The 14,677-nt window shown below is 40.7% G+C and overlaps 1 protein-coding gene across 3 annotated transcripts in view; it reads right to left on the minus strand.

Moving 5' to 3' along the window:
• The window catches only part of enpp2 (ectonucleotide pyrophosphatase/phosphodiesterase 2), a 64,659-nt gene that overhangs the window by 24,447 nt on the left and 25,535 nt on the right, over nt 1-14,677 (minus strand). For all 3 annotated transcript variants that reach the window (XM_079694005.1, XM_079694004.1, XM_079694003.1), the window contains exons 15-18: nt 14,637-14,677; nt 9,112-9,187; nt 8,883-8,970; nt 8,255-8,424 (exon numbers count right to left, since the gene is read on the minus strand). The exon at nt 14,637-14,677 is cut by the window's right edge and continues 87 nt beyond it. In XM_079694005.1, coding sequence (XP_079550131.1) covers nt 8,255-8,424; nt 8,883-8,970; nt 9,112-9,187; nt 14,637-14,677 — 375 coding nt within the window. The remainder of the gene's footprint in view (nt 1-8,254; nt 8,425-8,882; nt 8,971-9,111; nt 9,188-14,636) is intronic.

Below are 14,677 nucleotides of genomic sequence, written 5' to 3' on the forward strand. Positions count from 1 at the left end.
TCACTGTGTATATCACCGTTCAAACATCTTTTAAAAGTTGAACAAACCACACACAGCTCAGTGAAATGTTGACTTTATTCGATAATTTCAGTAAAAACTAACGTTCATATTTCTCTTTTTGATTATAATACTGATGAGCGTTCAAAACAAAGCACTTTGGCAGCTTACCACATACGTTTTAAAATGCTTAATAAGCACCGTAACTTTCATGATATAATTTCTCCGTCATAATCGTTTGTGTCCGTGAACGGCCGACTGTTGTGTGACGTCAAATGCTGCGGCTGTAAGGCATTGTGGGGCAGCATTTTCTCCTCTCCTTTCGGTAAGGGAGGTCCAGTGGTTCCTAAGCTAAAGGAGGTTATAAAGGAAGTTTGAAACCTCCTTTCCTATCATTCTAGAGAATTCGAACGGCACTTATTATGGCTGCCACTGAGGGACTTCCGGGTCATTTCACTCGGTTAGGAAGGTTCCTAAGCTAAATGGACTATTCGAACGCAACCCGGCACCATCTTCATCCACGCTGGCGTTACTGCTATCACTTGCTTAGTGTCATTTCATCCGAATCAGAATACCTTAGTCCAGGCCTATTCAAATGGCGGCCCGCGGGCCAGATGCGGCCCAGAACCAACTCCCGAGTGGCCCAGCCTCCCGTGGCAAAATTCCTACACTAGTACATACCATGAACGCAACACTCCGCGTTGCATAGAAACCACCAAACCACAACGCAGCACGTTTTTTGAAAGTGCATCTAGTGGTGCTAGTAACGGTGGTCCTATGATAGCAACTCTAAAACATGTCTCTCTCAACTCTGAAGCGTAAACAGAGACAAAACGGTCATTGATCTTGTGGAGCAGATGCGCACATTCCAAGTCAAGCAAAAAAACTCAATAAAAAGTAGGGGAGACCAGGGACAGTTGCAACTAGGGTGACCAGGTCCCAACAAACCAAATGTGGGACAAGGAGTATGTTTGTGTGGGACAATGTGGGACACCCTCTCAACAGCACCCCGGAAAAAAAATCTCTATTTCTATTCTGTTTCATTTGGTTTATTCAACAGCATCCAATAAACAATGACAGAAAGTGAAGTCAAAATGCAGGAACAATTTAGTATCTTGATAAAGAAAAGTAAACTAAGGCTAACCAAGGCAGGAGGCATTATTCACTTCAAGTGTTTAGAAATGCATCTTCCTAATTCAACTAGTGTATTACCTGTAAAAGTAGGTACAACATAAATTTATAGATAAAATAAAACCATAAATACAAATCAAAACTGGCCAGGAGGGAACAAAAACATAATAATACATAAAATAAAATAGCTTTCAGTTTTGTCCATCACAGCAACAACAGGTGGGCCCCCCCACAGTGTGTGGGCTATTTTGTCACCTAGAACCACTGGTGTCTTTAACTCTGTCAAGCAACTCTCCACAGAGGCAGGGGCAAGCACATCTGTTATTATGGACACTGCTTTTGTACGACCACATGACAGTTTCTTTACTATCTCAGAGTCTGGAAAAATGGTCGGCGCTAGCTTGTTACCAGAGTCATTTGACCTGTATGATTGGGAGTGTTGCACTGTATGGTAAACACTAGTTATTTCTGTTGCTGTTACCTTGTCTGAGTGGCCATCATTTTTTGGTTTGAGTAGGAATGTCTCCATAGAGTGGGATGTCTCTTTTTCAGCGACACGTTTCTTGTGAGAATCGCATTCTCTGTGTCTTTTGACGTCGTATTCACCGCCATGTGAAATTGAAAAATTACTCTTGCAAAGATTGCAAAAAAATCTGCACTGGCTTCACCCACGGGTAAGTGTCTTCCAGTCTTCCAGTCTTTGCTGTATGTGCATCTTCTTTTCTTCTTACCTGTAGTTTCAGTTTCCTCCATTTTCCATAACCTGCTGCGTCGCCTGCGTTACTGGCTGACTTTCGTTGTTGTTGCTTGGCGGGGCCGCGGCGGGGTGTGTGTGAGTGAGTTACTCTCATTGGTTAACACTTGACCAGCACCCGCCGTGTGTTACAGTTTGATTGACAGCAAACACACCCCCGTGATGATAGCCTTCCCTGCTTTCTCAACAGCCATTGGATAAAGCTGATTTTAGAAAAGCGTTTTAGCCAATCAAAATGAAATATGCGGGACATCGTCTCAATTTGCGGGACGCACCAAAAGTCCTGAAAATGCTGTGCACTTTTGGGGTTTTTCCCCAATAAGTAAAAAAACATTTACAATAGGATAGCCATTTTGCTATATTATACATCATCAATATGTCAGCTACTGAAACAATGTTTTTAAGATGTTTTTATGAAATAAGTACAGGTTGGAAAATGTTTTTTTTTTTTTAAACTCAACTGTTACAACCGTCATTGTGTACAGAGACAGTTGTAACACATGCCAGGGACGGTTGTAACATGTTAATAACCGTTACCTTTTTTCACACTACATGACAACAAATAGGGAAAGCTGTCAAATTCTAAGGCAACAAGATTTGAATGGGGTTTCACACATCCTCCAGCAAACAATGAACAATGAACATGATAACAGATAACACACACAGCATCATCCTCTGTGAATGATTAAACTGTTCTCTGAGAGGTGCTTCTACCTTAATTATGTAGACCTACCTCCTTTGAGCTGACACCATAATATAAATCAGCTGCCTCCATCAGATACTCTCTCAAAAGCATCTCCTGCTCTGTTGAGAACACTTTCTTTGGTGTCCAGTAGCCTACTCTTGGGGGTGTTTGTGATCCCTGACTCTCCAACCTCAGCCTCTTTGTATGGAACCGGTACAGGGTCACATGGCATATATCCAGGGACTTTGCCACTTCCCTGAATGATTTGCCCTTCTCAACTTCATTTGAGGCCCTCTGCAGCAGAGCAAGTGGCACTCCCCTGTCTGTCTTTCTGACATTTGGCATACTGTAGACACACACACTCTTTAGGCCTACTGTACAGTATTTTATTCTGTTTATTTTTACAGGGACAATGCACACCAATCAACAATACAACTGTATGCTTGGATGAACAATTGATCATTCAAGCAAATTAGCATCATTGTAAATGTGCCATGTTACAACTGTCCCGTTACAACCGTCCCAGGACCACCAGTAATTTTTAACACCCTGTGAACCTGCCTGATTGCTAGCTTGACCCATATTTAGCTAGTTATATTTGTAGCTTACAAAACAGTGATTCTAATAATACTAGTTTGGATTCCTAGACATTTGAACTCAAGACAGTATCCAAAAAATACATCATATCATTTTAGTTAATATTTTACTTCAGAAACACACTTTTGCTGATATCTTACGCGAGAAATTCAAACGTGGCGCCTTTTTTTCTCAACGATCTTAACATCTAACTGCGGATGTGCAGAGTGAGTTTCATCGCTCTAGCTTGTTTGTGATTGGAGATATTGAAGGTGTTACAACCGACCCGTGTTACAACTGTCCCAGGTCTCCCCTATCACTCGCTGCTCCCTGCTGACAGCACTCTTCACCAATGTTTTAGGATTGACATCCTATGAGCCAAAATCACTGCCCTTGTTCAAAACAAAAAATGTCACTTCTCCCATTGAGAAAGTCAGCGATGACAAATCACAAATGAGCTGATAGTAAGCACCTAGTTAACTATAGTAGACGTGTAGTGTAGTATTCATTCATATGTAGTTACCCTTATCCCGTGTTATGGGTTTGTGCACTGAAGGGTTTGACAGTTCTTTCTGTATTCATTTTAATGCACTTTGTAATGTGTCTGGGTCAAATATGACCAAACGTATGATTTTTTTGTTTTTACTTGAAAAGTGAAAAAAATAGTATTGCTATACTACTACCTCGTTTTGTTACATTGGAGCTCTTTAACTGTTTGTTAATGCACTTTTTGATGTGAATGTTTCATATGTATCCAATTTAATTTTGTATGTGAGGACATTTATTAAGACTGCTATTATTGTATTCAGTTAAATGCACTTTGTGATGTGCCTGGTTAAAAAAAAATAACCTGAATGTTTGACTTCCAAAGCAAACAAATGTAATGCTACAACTGTGCACTTTTTTTTTTTAATGCACTTTGAGATGCCTCAGATTCTGTTAAATTAATGCTAATTTGTTGTGTTTTTATGCACTTTTTGACCTACCTTTGTTGGATGAACAATTAATAAAAATGGCATGTTTTTCATCGCAGTAATATGTGTTGGTTTAAAATGTGTCATTACCCGCTTTTTACAGGCCGCTGAAAGTCTGGCCCAGCTGAATTTTGTAGTTATAAAATCTGGCCCAACTGAATGTGTAATTGAATAGCCCTGCCTTAGTCCCACAGAGGGGAAATTTGCATCAATTCATTCATTTGACCAAATGTCTTTACATATACATTTAAGAGATTTTTATCATTATCCACCTTTTTGTTTTATGTCCTTTTATTTAAAACTTTCTTTGAGACTTCATCTTCTGGTTCAAATTTCAATAAATGTAATTTGTATAATCACTCTTTTGTCTTTATTCTACATGAAAATATTAGAGATTCCATTCAAATCTGTTGATTATTCATATCTTCCTCAGGCTAGGAATAGTATGTCGAATTTGTAATGCTAATTGTATATCATTTTCTCACAGGATATAGAATGAAACAACATCGTTTTTATCCATTGTGTATGAATGCTTCAGCTCTTCAGACCAACATAGTGAGATGTGAGCATGTTCCTAATTGTGTTGGTATGCAGCCTAGGTCTGGTCTGTTTAATAAAGCAAATCTGCCACTATTATATTGTAGAATTTGTTAAATTAAAGCAGTCTTTAATTGTTTGTCCTAAACATAGCAATATATGCTTTTGAAACCTGTCTTTTAAAAATAATAGTCTACAGTTTATAGTGTGTATCACCTTTAGCTTGAAAATACATAGATGTGTTTTTTTTTATCTATAAAATAGATAGACAGACAGACAGACACTTTATCAATCCCAAATTGGGAAATTATTTAACAGCAGCAGTGTGTTCAGGTATTAAAATATTTAAAGTTGGAATAAAGTATAAACTACACAACACAAGTATAATGCACAGCAATCCATAAGAGAAGTCCGATATGTTCATGAAAACTCCCCAGGAGACACCGACAAGTAACGTGGCCGAGTGGACTCTGGAGTTTGCTGCATGAGTTGCACTGTATGATCTGTGGTGTAGTGGGCTGTCACTCAAAAACGGAGTAGCCAATGGGGACACACCCCTGAAAGTCCCGCCCGCCTGGGATGTTTGTGTCAAAATCGAAAACAAAAAGTTAGGGAGCGCAAACGAGAAGAGCTGCAGCGAGAGCAAAAGTCTGATCATTGAGAAAGAAGAAACAAGAACTGCAAACAAAAACCTATGTTAAAACAAAGAAAAAAGACTTATAGTTTACAGGATTACACAAATAATTTGTTTGCAACTTTTAGTTTTATCTTTGAAATGTATTTTATTTTGCTTGAGTTTGTTTTTCTTTTAAACAGTTTTGCTTTATTCTGAGAAAGTGTTGCTTTATCTTTATGAAACAAAACTAATACCATATTTAAGGCTGCAAGGCACAATGCATTCATTGTACACAATCTGAGTTCAAAGTGCCTCAGACACCACAGACACACTCTCATCTTGTCTCCAGGAGGAATGTTTGAAACAGTTTATATCCTCAATCGAAGCATTGTTTAACTTCATGAACTCAAGAACAATGACCCTCATGTTTGTCTGATGAGTCCATCAGAGTCATCCAGACTGCAATATCAAAGTATTAAAGAATATCAATGTTTCTAATCTAGGAACTTCAGATCTGGTACAATGAATGTATTGTGTGTTATCAGAAAAAAATCCCAAATTTGAATCAATAAAGTATATCTTATCTTATCTTAAAATAAAATGCATACATGAAAGCCATGTTACTGATACTGCTGGAGGAAATCTGAGTAGTGTGTGTCGAGACAGCTGTCAGAGTGTTTGACCTCTGGCCAGCATCAGTCAGGTTAATCACACCGTTGAACTTTGTGAGGGTCTAATGTGGCCTTGGGGAAGGAATGAACAGCCATGTAATTCTTCTGTGACTGTGATCACCGAGGAGGGAGAGCCTGTAGCTGCTGAGCTACAGGAAACACTGTGAGAACACGCTGACTATCATTATTAGCTTAAAAATTGTAAGGGAATTCATGAATTGCTGAATGTGTGTTGCAGAGATATTCTGTTATCCTTTTGGGCATCCAACCAAACCTTATGACAGATAAACTGCTTCGTTACACGGACCCAAAAGATGCATCATCGTTATGATCACATAAGCAAGTATTACGCATTACAGTATAATTTTTGGAGATTGGTTTAGAGGCCAACTTTCCAGAAATGGATGCAAACATTCATAAATACCAAAATGATCTGTGTATCAGCTCCAGTGCTCCATGCCAACAGTTTATACTCAACAGAACCTTCCTCACACTGTCTTCACTGAGAGGACTCACTGTCTATCAGAGAAACTGTCCTTAATCAGACACCGTAGGGTTATACTGCTAGTGAATCAAATCATATCCACCTCATGTGCTTTGTAATATTTACCCTACACTCATCGCCCACCTCTGCTGTTAAAAAACGGACAGCAGTCCCTGAAATATAAGAACTGATGTTCGGGGGTAAGGTTTAAAGGCTCTGCTGTTGTCACGCTGTCTTTAACCTGTTAAGCCCTGAGCCTGTTTCTCAGGTCTCAGGCTCGAAAATGACATTGCCAGAACAAATGACCATACTGTATCTTCCCTTCTAAAAGGGTTAAATTAATAATCTTTTTTCTCAAAGCAATGATAAACCTGTGAGTTGGATGTAGAAGAGTCAGAATCAATATAGAATGTTGTTATTTTAAAGTAAATTCAGATTGAACATAGTAATTATAGTGTCCGTCCACAAAAAAAACATTACTTATAGTGAAAAACACCCTTGAATGATGGGATAGTAGAGTAAAAGCTTTAGGAATCCAAACTATAACATATAATAAGTACCCTGTATCAAGATTGATGCAAAACAAGTGAAATTGTATCTTTTTAGAGAAGTTTAGCAACAAAAGAAAACACCTTTGGGGTAATTTGGGTGGATTTGCCGTTTCTCTGGAACCCATTGGTCGATTTTGGTGATTGACATCTCTTTTGAACCGTTAGAGCCAATAGAATCGAAGGGGAAGCTCCACATTCACACACACGTTTCCATTGGGGTTGTGAGAGTGACGCGCACGCAGTCGAAAGCTATGTTACGCTCTGAAAACTGAAAACTGAAACCTTGGCTCAAACTAGTAAATATCAAGATGGATCATCTGTAATAATTTCAAAGTGACACAGACACATTGGATTAACCATTGGATTAACCTTCAGCAGCGTTTTTATCCTTTTGATGCCATCGAACGCAACTTTTGATCAGAACAACAGCAAAGGTAAGACTATTCGCGTGTTTGCTCCGTAAAGCTACGTTGTGTGATGTCTGGGTTCGTATCCCATGCCGCAAGTTTTGATCGCAGTGATGATACTTATATTTCTGCTATCTGTGGAGTCTCAGCTTGCTAGCTCATGTCTTGTTTGTGCAGATCCGATAAGTGGTGGAGTGTTTCTACCGTGAGTTATGTGCTAAGTTCGTTAGCATTTTTTCGCTCAGGGCTGATTCAGAGGCTCGGCTAAAAAAAAAAATCATATCGTCAGTTAGCTGAGTTTCTTCCCGTTAAGTGGATATGGCACATTCATAGTTTGTTAAATGTTAAGAAGCCCTCAGACGCTGTTTCTTGCAAGATGTTGCGTTTTGCCCCCACGGGCGGGGCTTAACAGGTTAAAACTATAAGCAAAAACTTTACCTTTACTCTTTTATCCAAGTGTTAAGTTTTATTATATTTATTTTAATAAATCTTACCTTTCTTTGTAATTTCGCCAACATTTTACCCACTAAAGTATTTTCTTGAGTGTTTCTTGTACTATCAGACTTCATTTTAGCAATGTCAAAGCAATCTTAAAACTGAGCAGTTAGACAACATTTTTAATTAGATCCAAGTTGTAATGAACTAGAATTATCCTCGGAGTGCATGGCATTTACTACCAGTATTCTTTACAGATACAATATTACAAAATCATAACTTATTGAACTATTGAAGATGATTAACATGCTTTCACCCAAACTGGAGCAACATGTAAGCATGGAGTACTACGGCAAATCAACAGGATCATTGTGTCTTCATGTTGTCATCAGTGTCTGAAGTCTATATCGCTGTAATGCTGAGTCATGGTGCTGACCTTGTCGTCACAGCTGCAGCCCAGGTCGTCTGTCCCTGCCGGGGCCAGGGCCGAGGACAATGGTCTGGACACCTCCTCGGGCATGGTGGCTCTGTGGGGGGGGCTCCTCAGCAGGTGGTTCATACTGCCATGGGTTCCATTGTTAGGAGCTGGTTTCAGACCCAGAAGATCTGAGAGTGGGAGAGCCAGTTTCACCGCAGAATCAGAATCACAATTCCTTTATTAGTCCTGCAGCGGGGGATCTTTACAGTGTTACAGCAAAAGGGGTATAGCAGCTAAAAAGGCGACAATAATGAAGAGTAGGCTAACTTATTAATTATAAAGAATAAAAGCACACATAAGTAATAGTATACAAAATAAAGACAAACAATTACATATCCATGGCTGAAAATGAGTAGCAGCAAAAAATAACTAAGTGACATAAGTAACAGATGTAACATATGTTTTTGTGATTATTGCACAGTGTTGCAAAAAAAGTGTCTATCATTGCAGGTTCATTGCACAAGGTTGCAGCAGTCTGTGTTGTCTGTGTCAGCTCCCAGAGACAGAGAAACAGACATTACGGTCCAAGATATCTGGAATCAAACACTCAGAGCAAAGCACACAGGGACGCAAAAATATGTCTTACCACACATGACGTTATAAAGCTCAATGTTTTCGAAGGCTGGGACTTTAGTTTTGAATTTAAATGTAGGTCCATACCCCAAGAAAATAGTCTGAAAATGAAAATGGATTTGTTACAACAACGTTAATGTTTCAGAATGAAGGCCTAATTATTTGGCCTATTAAATCAGTGGAATAGTTCATACAATGGAGGTATAATCAGTGTTACAGGACAATATAGATTATGAGAGTACCTGCATGCTGTTGATCTTATTGTCGTATCCATGGTCACCAGCGAAGCCGCAGTGCCTCTTCCCCTCAGGGACCTTCCTGTATTGAAGAATAGGAATTATTGTATAGGCGCACATTGTTGTTAGTTGGATTTAACAAATGGAATGACGTATCATATATTTAAAAATATCAAAGTAGCGACATAAGCTATGTCATTTAAATATGGCAAAAATCCACACTTCCAGCATCCATACACTTTCTAGGTTTTTTGCAACCATAGAAAGTGCTTTTTACAGAACATTCATGTATCTGCTCCTCAGGAGGATCAACACTCTGGGTTTCACTATTTTGCACTTCGACGTGTTGACCAAGCTAAACAAGCAATTTTTTTTATTTTAAATTTCTCTTCGCGATTCTGAAAATCCTACACACCAATTCATGCCAAGCTGTGTTCAAATAAGGGAATTTGTAAAGAGATGTTTCGAGCTAGACTTTTGAAAATCTATGAAAAACTGTTCAGGATTAGTGCTTCCTTGAAAAACAACATGGTGTTATTTTTTTTCTTTCATGCTGGTAGATAGAATAGAATGGGAGGGATGAAACCGCAGGGCAGGGCAGGAGGTGAACATTGCATAAAAGTCAAATAAATCATGAAGGGTTTCACCTCAAAGGTTTCCAATCATTAGACGTTTTAGAAAGGTTCAAGTTTAACTTCAGTATGTTTTTATTATTCAGCTACTTAAGCCCTCTTCCCAGGAAAAGCACTCCTTAACAACCCCCAGCCTCAGTCCTGAAAAAAGGCCACTTCGTGCTAAGTGTGTTTTAAAAACGACTGACTACTGTGTGTGTGTGTGTGTGTGTGTGTGTGTGTGTGTGTGTGTGTGTGTGTGTGTGTGTGTGTGTGTGTGTGTGTGTGTGTGTGTGTGTGTGTGTGTGTGTGTGTGTGTGTGTGTGTGTGTGTGTGTGTGAGTATGTGTGTGGCGGGGGGGCAATGTCGGGTATGAAGCCACAAGCATGTGAAAAATGTAAATGACTAGCTGACAGGAAAATAAGACAAACTCAGTGTTTCATTTCGTGCGAACAGGTAGTGGTTTAGGATTTATGCTGTGTGTGTGTGTGTGTGTGTGTGTGTGTGTGTGTGTGTGTGTGTGTGTGTGTGTGTGTGTGTGTGTGTGTGTGTGTGTGTGTGTGTGTGTGTGTGTGTGTGTGTGTGTGTGTGTGTGTGTGTGTGTGTGTGTGTGTGTGTGTGTGTGTGTGTGTGCGTTGTAAGCCGAGGTTTGTTTTCACTTTTCAGCGCAGATGACCTCATGGTTTACTTCAGGGTTCCCCAGACTACGGCCCGCGGGCCGCATACGGCCCGACACGCCTCTTTGACCGGCCCTCCACCTCTCTGCACCTCACCATTTGAACTGGCCCAAAGAAGAAAGAAAAAAAATTATAAAATATTTTTTAAAATATTTTTTTTTAGTTGTCCAACTTGTTTTGTGAAATAATAACATGACTCTCCAAACGAGGGCGGTAATCGCTGTTCATTCCGTCACCTGAGATTAGAACAACTCGAGGCCGTCAGTATGTAGTGGCCAGAGCGGCTCTGGTAGTGGCCATGAGCCAAACAGTGGAACTGTCAATCAGATCGCCAGCGCCTCTATCACGCTTTAAAAGCAACGTTATGTAACGTTCTGGTTGACATCTGTTACATTTACATCTTGTTTTTTTAACACTAAAATATTTTTTGATTAACCATTTATATTTTATATAATTTAATATGTGTGTCTGTATTATTTATATGACGTATGTTTATGACCGAATTTCCGCCACCTTACAAGCTGATCGAAGTCATGCGCAGAAAATATTATGCTACAGTTGAACAGCAGTGTAATGGCGTGCAGTAAAGTGAGGAAAATTGACAGAGAGTGTCGGGTTTTTAAAGAACAATGGACCAAGGATTATTTCTTTGTTCCATGGAAGGACCGTGCCATTTGTATTATATGTAAAGAAAATGTGGCCGTGTTTAAAGAACACGGCCACATCAACCTTCGCCGCCATCACGAAACCCGGCACAGAGAGTATGCTAGCTTGAGCGGGCTAGCGAGAGATGATAAGGTTCGGCGTCTGAAAGGCGGACTAGCTGTTCAACAGGATGCCTTCCTTCGTCAATCCCGGGTCAACCTGGCTGCTGTCCGAGCTAGCTACAAAGTAGCTAACCTACTGGCTACCCACGGCAAGCCGTTCACAGACGGAGAATTCAGGAAGGCCATGATGCTGGCTGTGGCCGAGGAGGTGTGTCCCGAGAAGACAGATGCCTTCCGTGGGGTGAGTCTCTCAGCACAAACGATGACGAGACGAATTGAGGAGATGGGGGGAAACGTGTTTGACCAACTGAGAGAGAGAGCCGCAGAATTCAAGTGTTTTGCTTTAGCCATGGATGAAAGTAATGGCGTACAGGACACGGCACAACTGTTGATTTTTATTCGTGGAGTCAACACACGTTTTGAAGTGTCAGAGGAGCTGGCATCACTGAGAAGCCTAAAAGGCACAACAACTGGAGAAGACCTTTTTGTCGAAGTGTGCAAAACAATGGGCGAACTTGGTCTGCAATGGGCTAATTTTGCCAGTGTCACTACAGATGGTGCGCCTAGCATGGTCGGATCTACGAGGGGTCTAGTAGGGCGCTTGAACGGCGAGTTCGAGGAACGAGGTCTCGCCCCACCGATTCAAGTCCACTGCCTGATTCACCAGCAAGCGCTGTGCTGCAAAGTTTTGAAGTGGGCGTCTGTGATGAAGGTGGTTGTGCACTGTGTCAACTACATCCGGAAAAATGGGCTGAAACACAGGCAGTTCCAGGCCTTTCTCTCCGAGCTGGGGTCTGCTCACCAGGATGTGCTGTACTACACCGAAATCCGGTGGTTAAGTCGAGGCAAAGTATTGCGCCGTGTCTACGACCTGCTGCCCGAAATCAACACCTTCCTCCAGTCTAAAGGTGAAACGGTACGGGAGCTGACCGACCCGGAGTGGAAATGGGACCTCGCGTTTTTAACTGATGTGACTGAACTGTTGAACCACCTCAACCTACAGCTCCAAGGCAAAGGGAATCTCATCAGCGACATGTATTCCCACATAAAAGCATTCAAGGGTCAAACAGCAGCTCCTTGTGCGACAGGTCCAAAAGCTGGACTTCACACATCTCCCTGCCACCCAAAGCTACTGCGCCGAGAAACCAGCCGCCCCTTTCCCAGTCGCGAAGTGCAAAGATGCCCTGGAGAGAGTGTTCAGTGTGTGCTTCCGCGAGCTTCATGTCAACAACAAAGACATAAGTCTGTTCCAGAACCCCTTTGCTGCTGACATTGACGACGCACTTCCCTCTCTTCAGTTTGAACTAGCCGAGCTGCAGAATGGTGATGTCCTTAAAGACGCATTCAAGCCTGACCACCTCCTTGAGTTCTATGCTGAGCTACCAGGGGGCACTTACCCAAACATTAAACAACATGCTCTGAAGATGTGTACCGTTTTTGGCAGCACCTACACCTGCGAGCAGACGTTTTCCCGCATGAAGCAAATAAAAAATCCAACGAGGAACAGACTCTCAGATGAACATTTGCATCAAACTTTGAGACTGGCAACCACTAGGCTACACCCAGACATCGGACTTCTCACCAGCCAGAAGCAAGCACACAGTTCACACTGATATGGTAAATATACTGATTTTAACTATTACAATTTTATATGGCTGTAAACATGAACTATGATTTTTTGATGAAATATGATTAATGTTTTTAATGAATTTTAATGAATAATGCTACACTGTATTTGTAAAATCACATCACAAGGAACAACAGGCAGCATATTTATGTAATTTACTGAATGTGTCCAATGTCATCCCTTTATGCCAGGTTTCCAGGCAGTAAGAGAGGGGACTGCAACTGCTGACCTCAAAGATCACTGCCCATCCATCCTTCCTTCCACCCTGGCTACAAGTACCAATTCAGTTCACCTACTGCACATATTGCTGACTTCCCATTCTGTTACTCTCTTCTAGTTTAACCTGCCGAGGGTTTACTGCTCAGTCTCTCCTCCCAATCTCTTCTCTCAGCATCTGCCTCTCCATCGTTGTCTCTCTCTCTCCCTCTCTCTCCTCTCTCTCCTCTCTCTCCTCTTTCTCCTCTTTATGCACTGCCCCTCATCTCAATCTCCTATTTCAAAGGGATGATAATTGTGCTGTAAAAGTGTTTGGGTGCTCATTGCATTTTCACCTTGAACAAAAAAAATCTCACCTGAATATACAAATAAGAGTTGGTTAGTTGATATATTGTTCACCAAGTTTCTTGTCTTGATGATTTCTCATCTCACTGCAATATAGGCCTACCATTTCTATTGTATCACTCATAAACTGTCAATCACCATGTTTTTCTAACCTTTCCTTGCTATTTTTACATGGTTGTTATTAGAAAATAAAAGGAATACCTGTGGTATTTCAAATTGAAAAACATGTGAAGTACTCACTTCTTTTGCAAATCACTTGTAATGATGAACTATTTTGTGCTAGAAATTATGGCTATAACAGGCAGTGGCCTAGTATACAGCCCACATGATCGATCCCGGCCCCTCATCACAGTCAGGAACGATAATGTGGCCCCCAGAGAAAAAAGTTTGGGGACCCCTGGTTTACTTTGTCACTGAATCACTGCGGTCACACTTTTCATCTCTCAACATCAAAGTCCCCTTCAGCAGATGCATTTCAAGAAAATATCTATGGTTTTCACACGAGTGTGGCCCATAACAGAACATGTTAAAACATATTAGCACTTCATATGTTAATGGTGTTATAAGCAGCCCATCATTAAATGTATCTTTTAAGTAAAGCAAGATGTGCAGTAAAAAACTCAGATGATAGGTGGGCTGCCACATCACTTCCTGCTAGTAAAAGCAGCCAAACATTTGAGTCAATTAGTCACTTCTACAGGAGAACCCTGATCATCTAAACATTTTAATAATTACGGGGGATGGGGGAGACATGGATCAATTGACAAAAAAACAATTGGGACCCAATTGGATTTTGGAATAGTTCCGAAAATGATAACAAAATGGCATAGCATGATGGCAAACATACGTTTATGATACGTTTTGTTCAGCAGGATCGTATCGAAACTTTTATAATAGTTGAAGCGTAAATGCAATCAGCAGAATCAAAAAGCTAATGCTAGGCTACAAACAAACAACATCACACTTTCATGGCTGCACTTCACCAGCGCTAAGCTAAAGGCAGTGTTTGGCGACGTTTAGTCATCTCATTTAGTCACTTATTAGCAACTTTTTTTATGACACATAGCAGCTTCAACATTCACCAGTGTGGTTTTTATTGACGTATTTTATGTCGTTGAACAAAACGTATTTTTCTTTTCAATTGGCCATTCAAAAACAATTGTATTTGGGACAGGGGAACGGGAAATGTTCAAATGCTGACTCATTTCCGACTTTTAGGACTCATTACTGCTCCTGTCCAATTTTGTTGACGTTATTTGTACTTCCTGTTGCAGTGGTTGTACTGTACCTGGCAACGTGCCACTTCCTCTCCACCAGCAGGTGGATGTC

This window comes from Notothenia rossii, assembly GCF_949606895.1.
Source record: "Notothenia rossii genome assembly, chromosome: 7".
Lineage (NCBI taxonomy): Eukaryota > Metazoa > Chordata > Actinopteri > Perciformes > Nototheniidae > Notothenia > Notothenia rossii.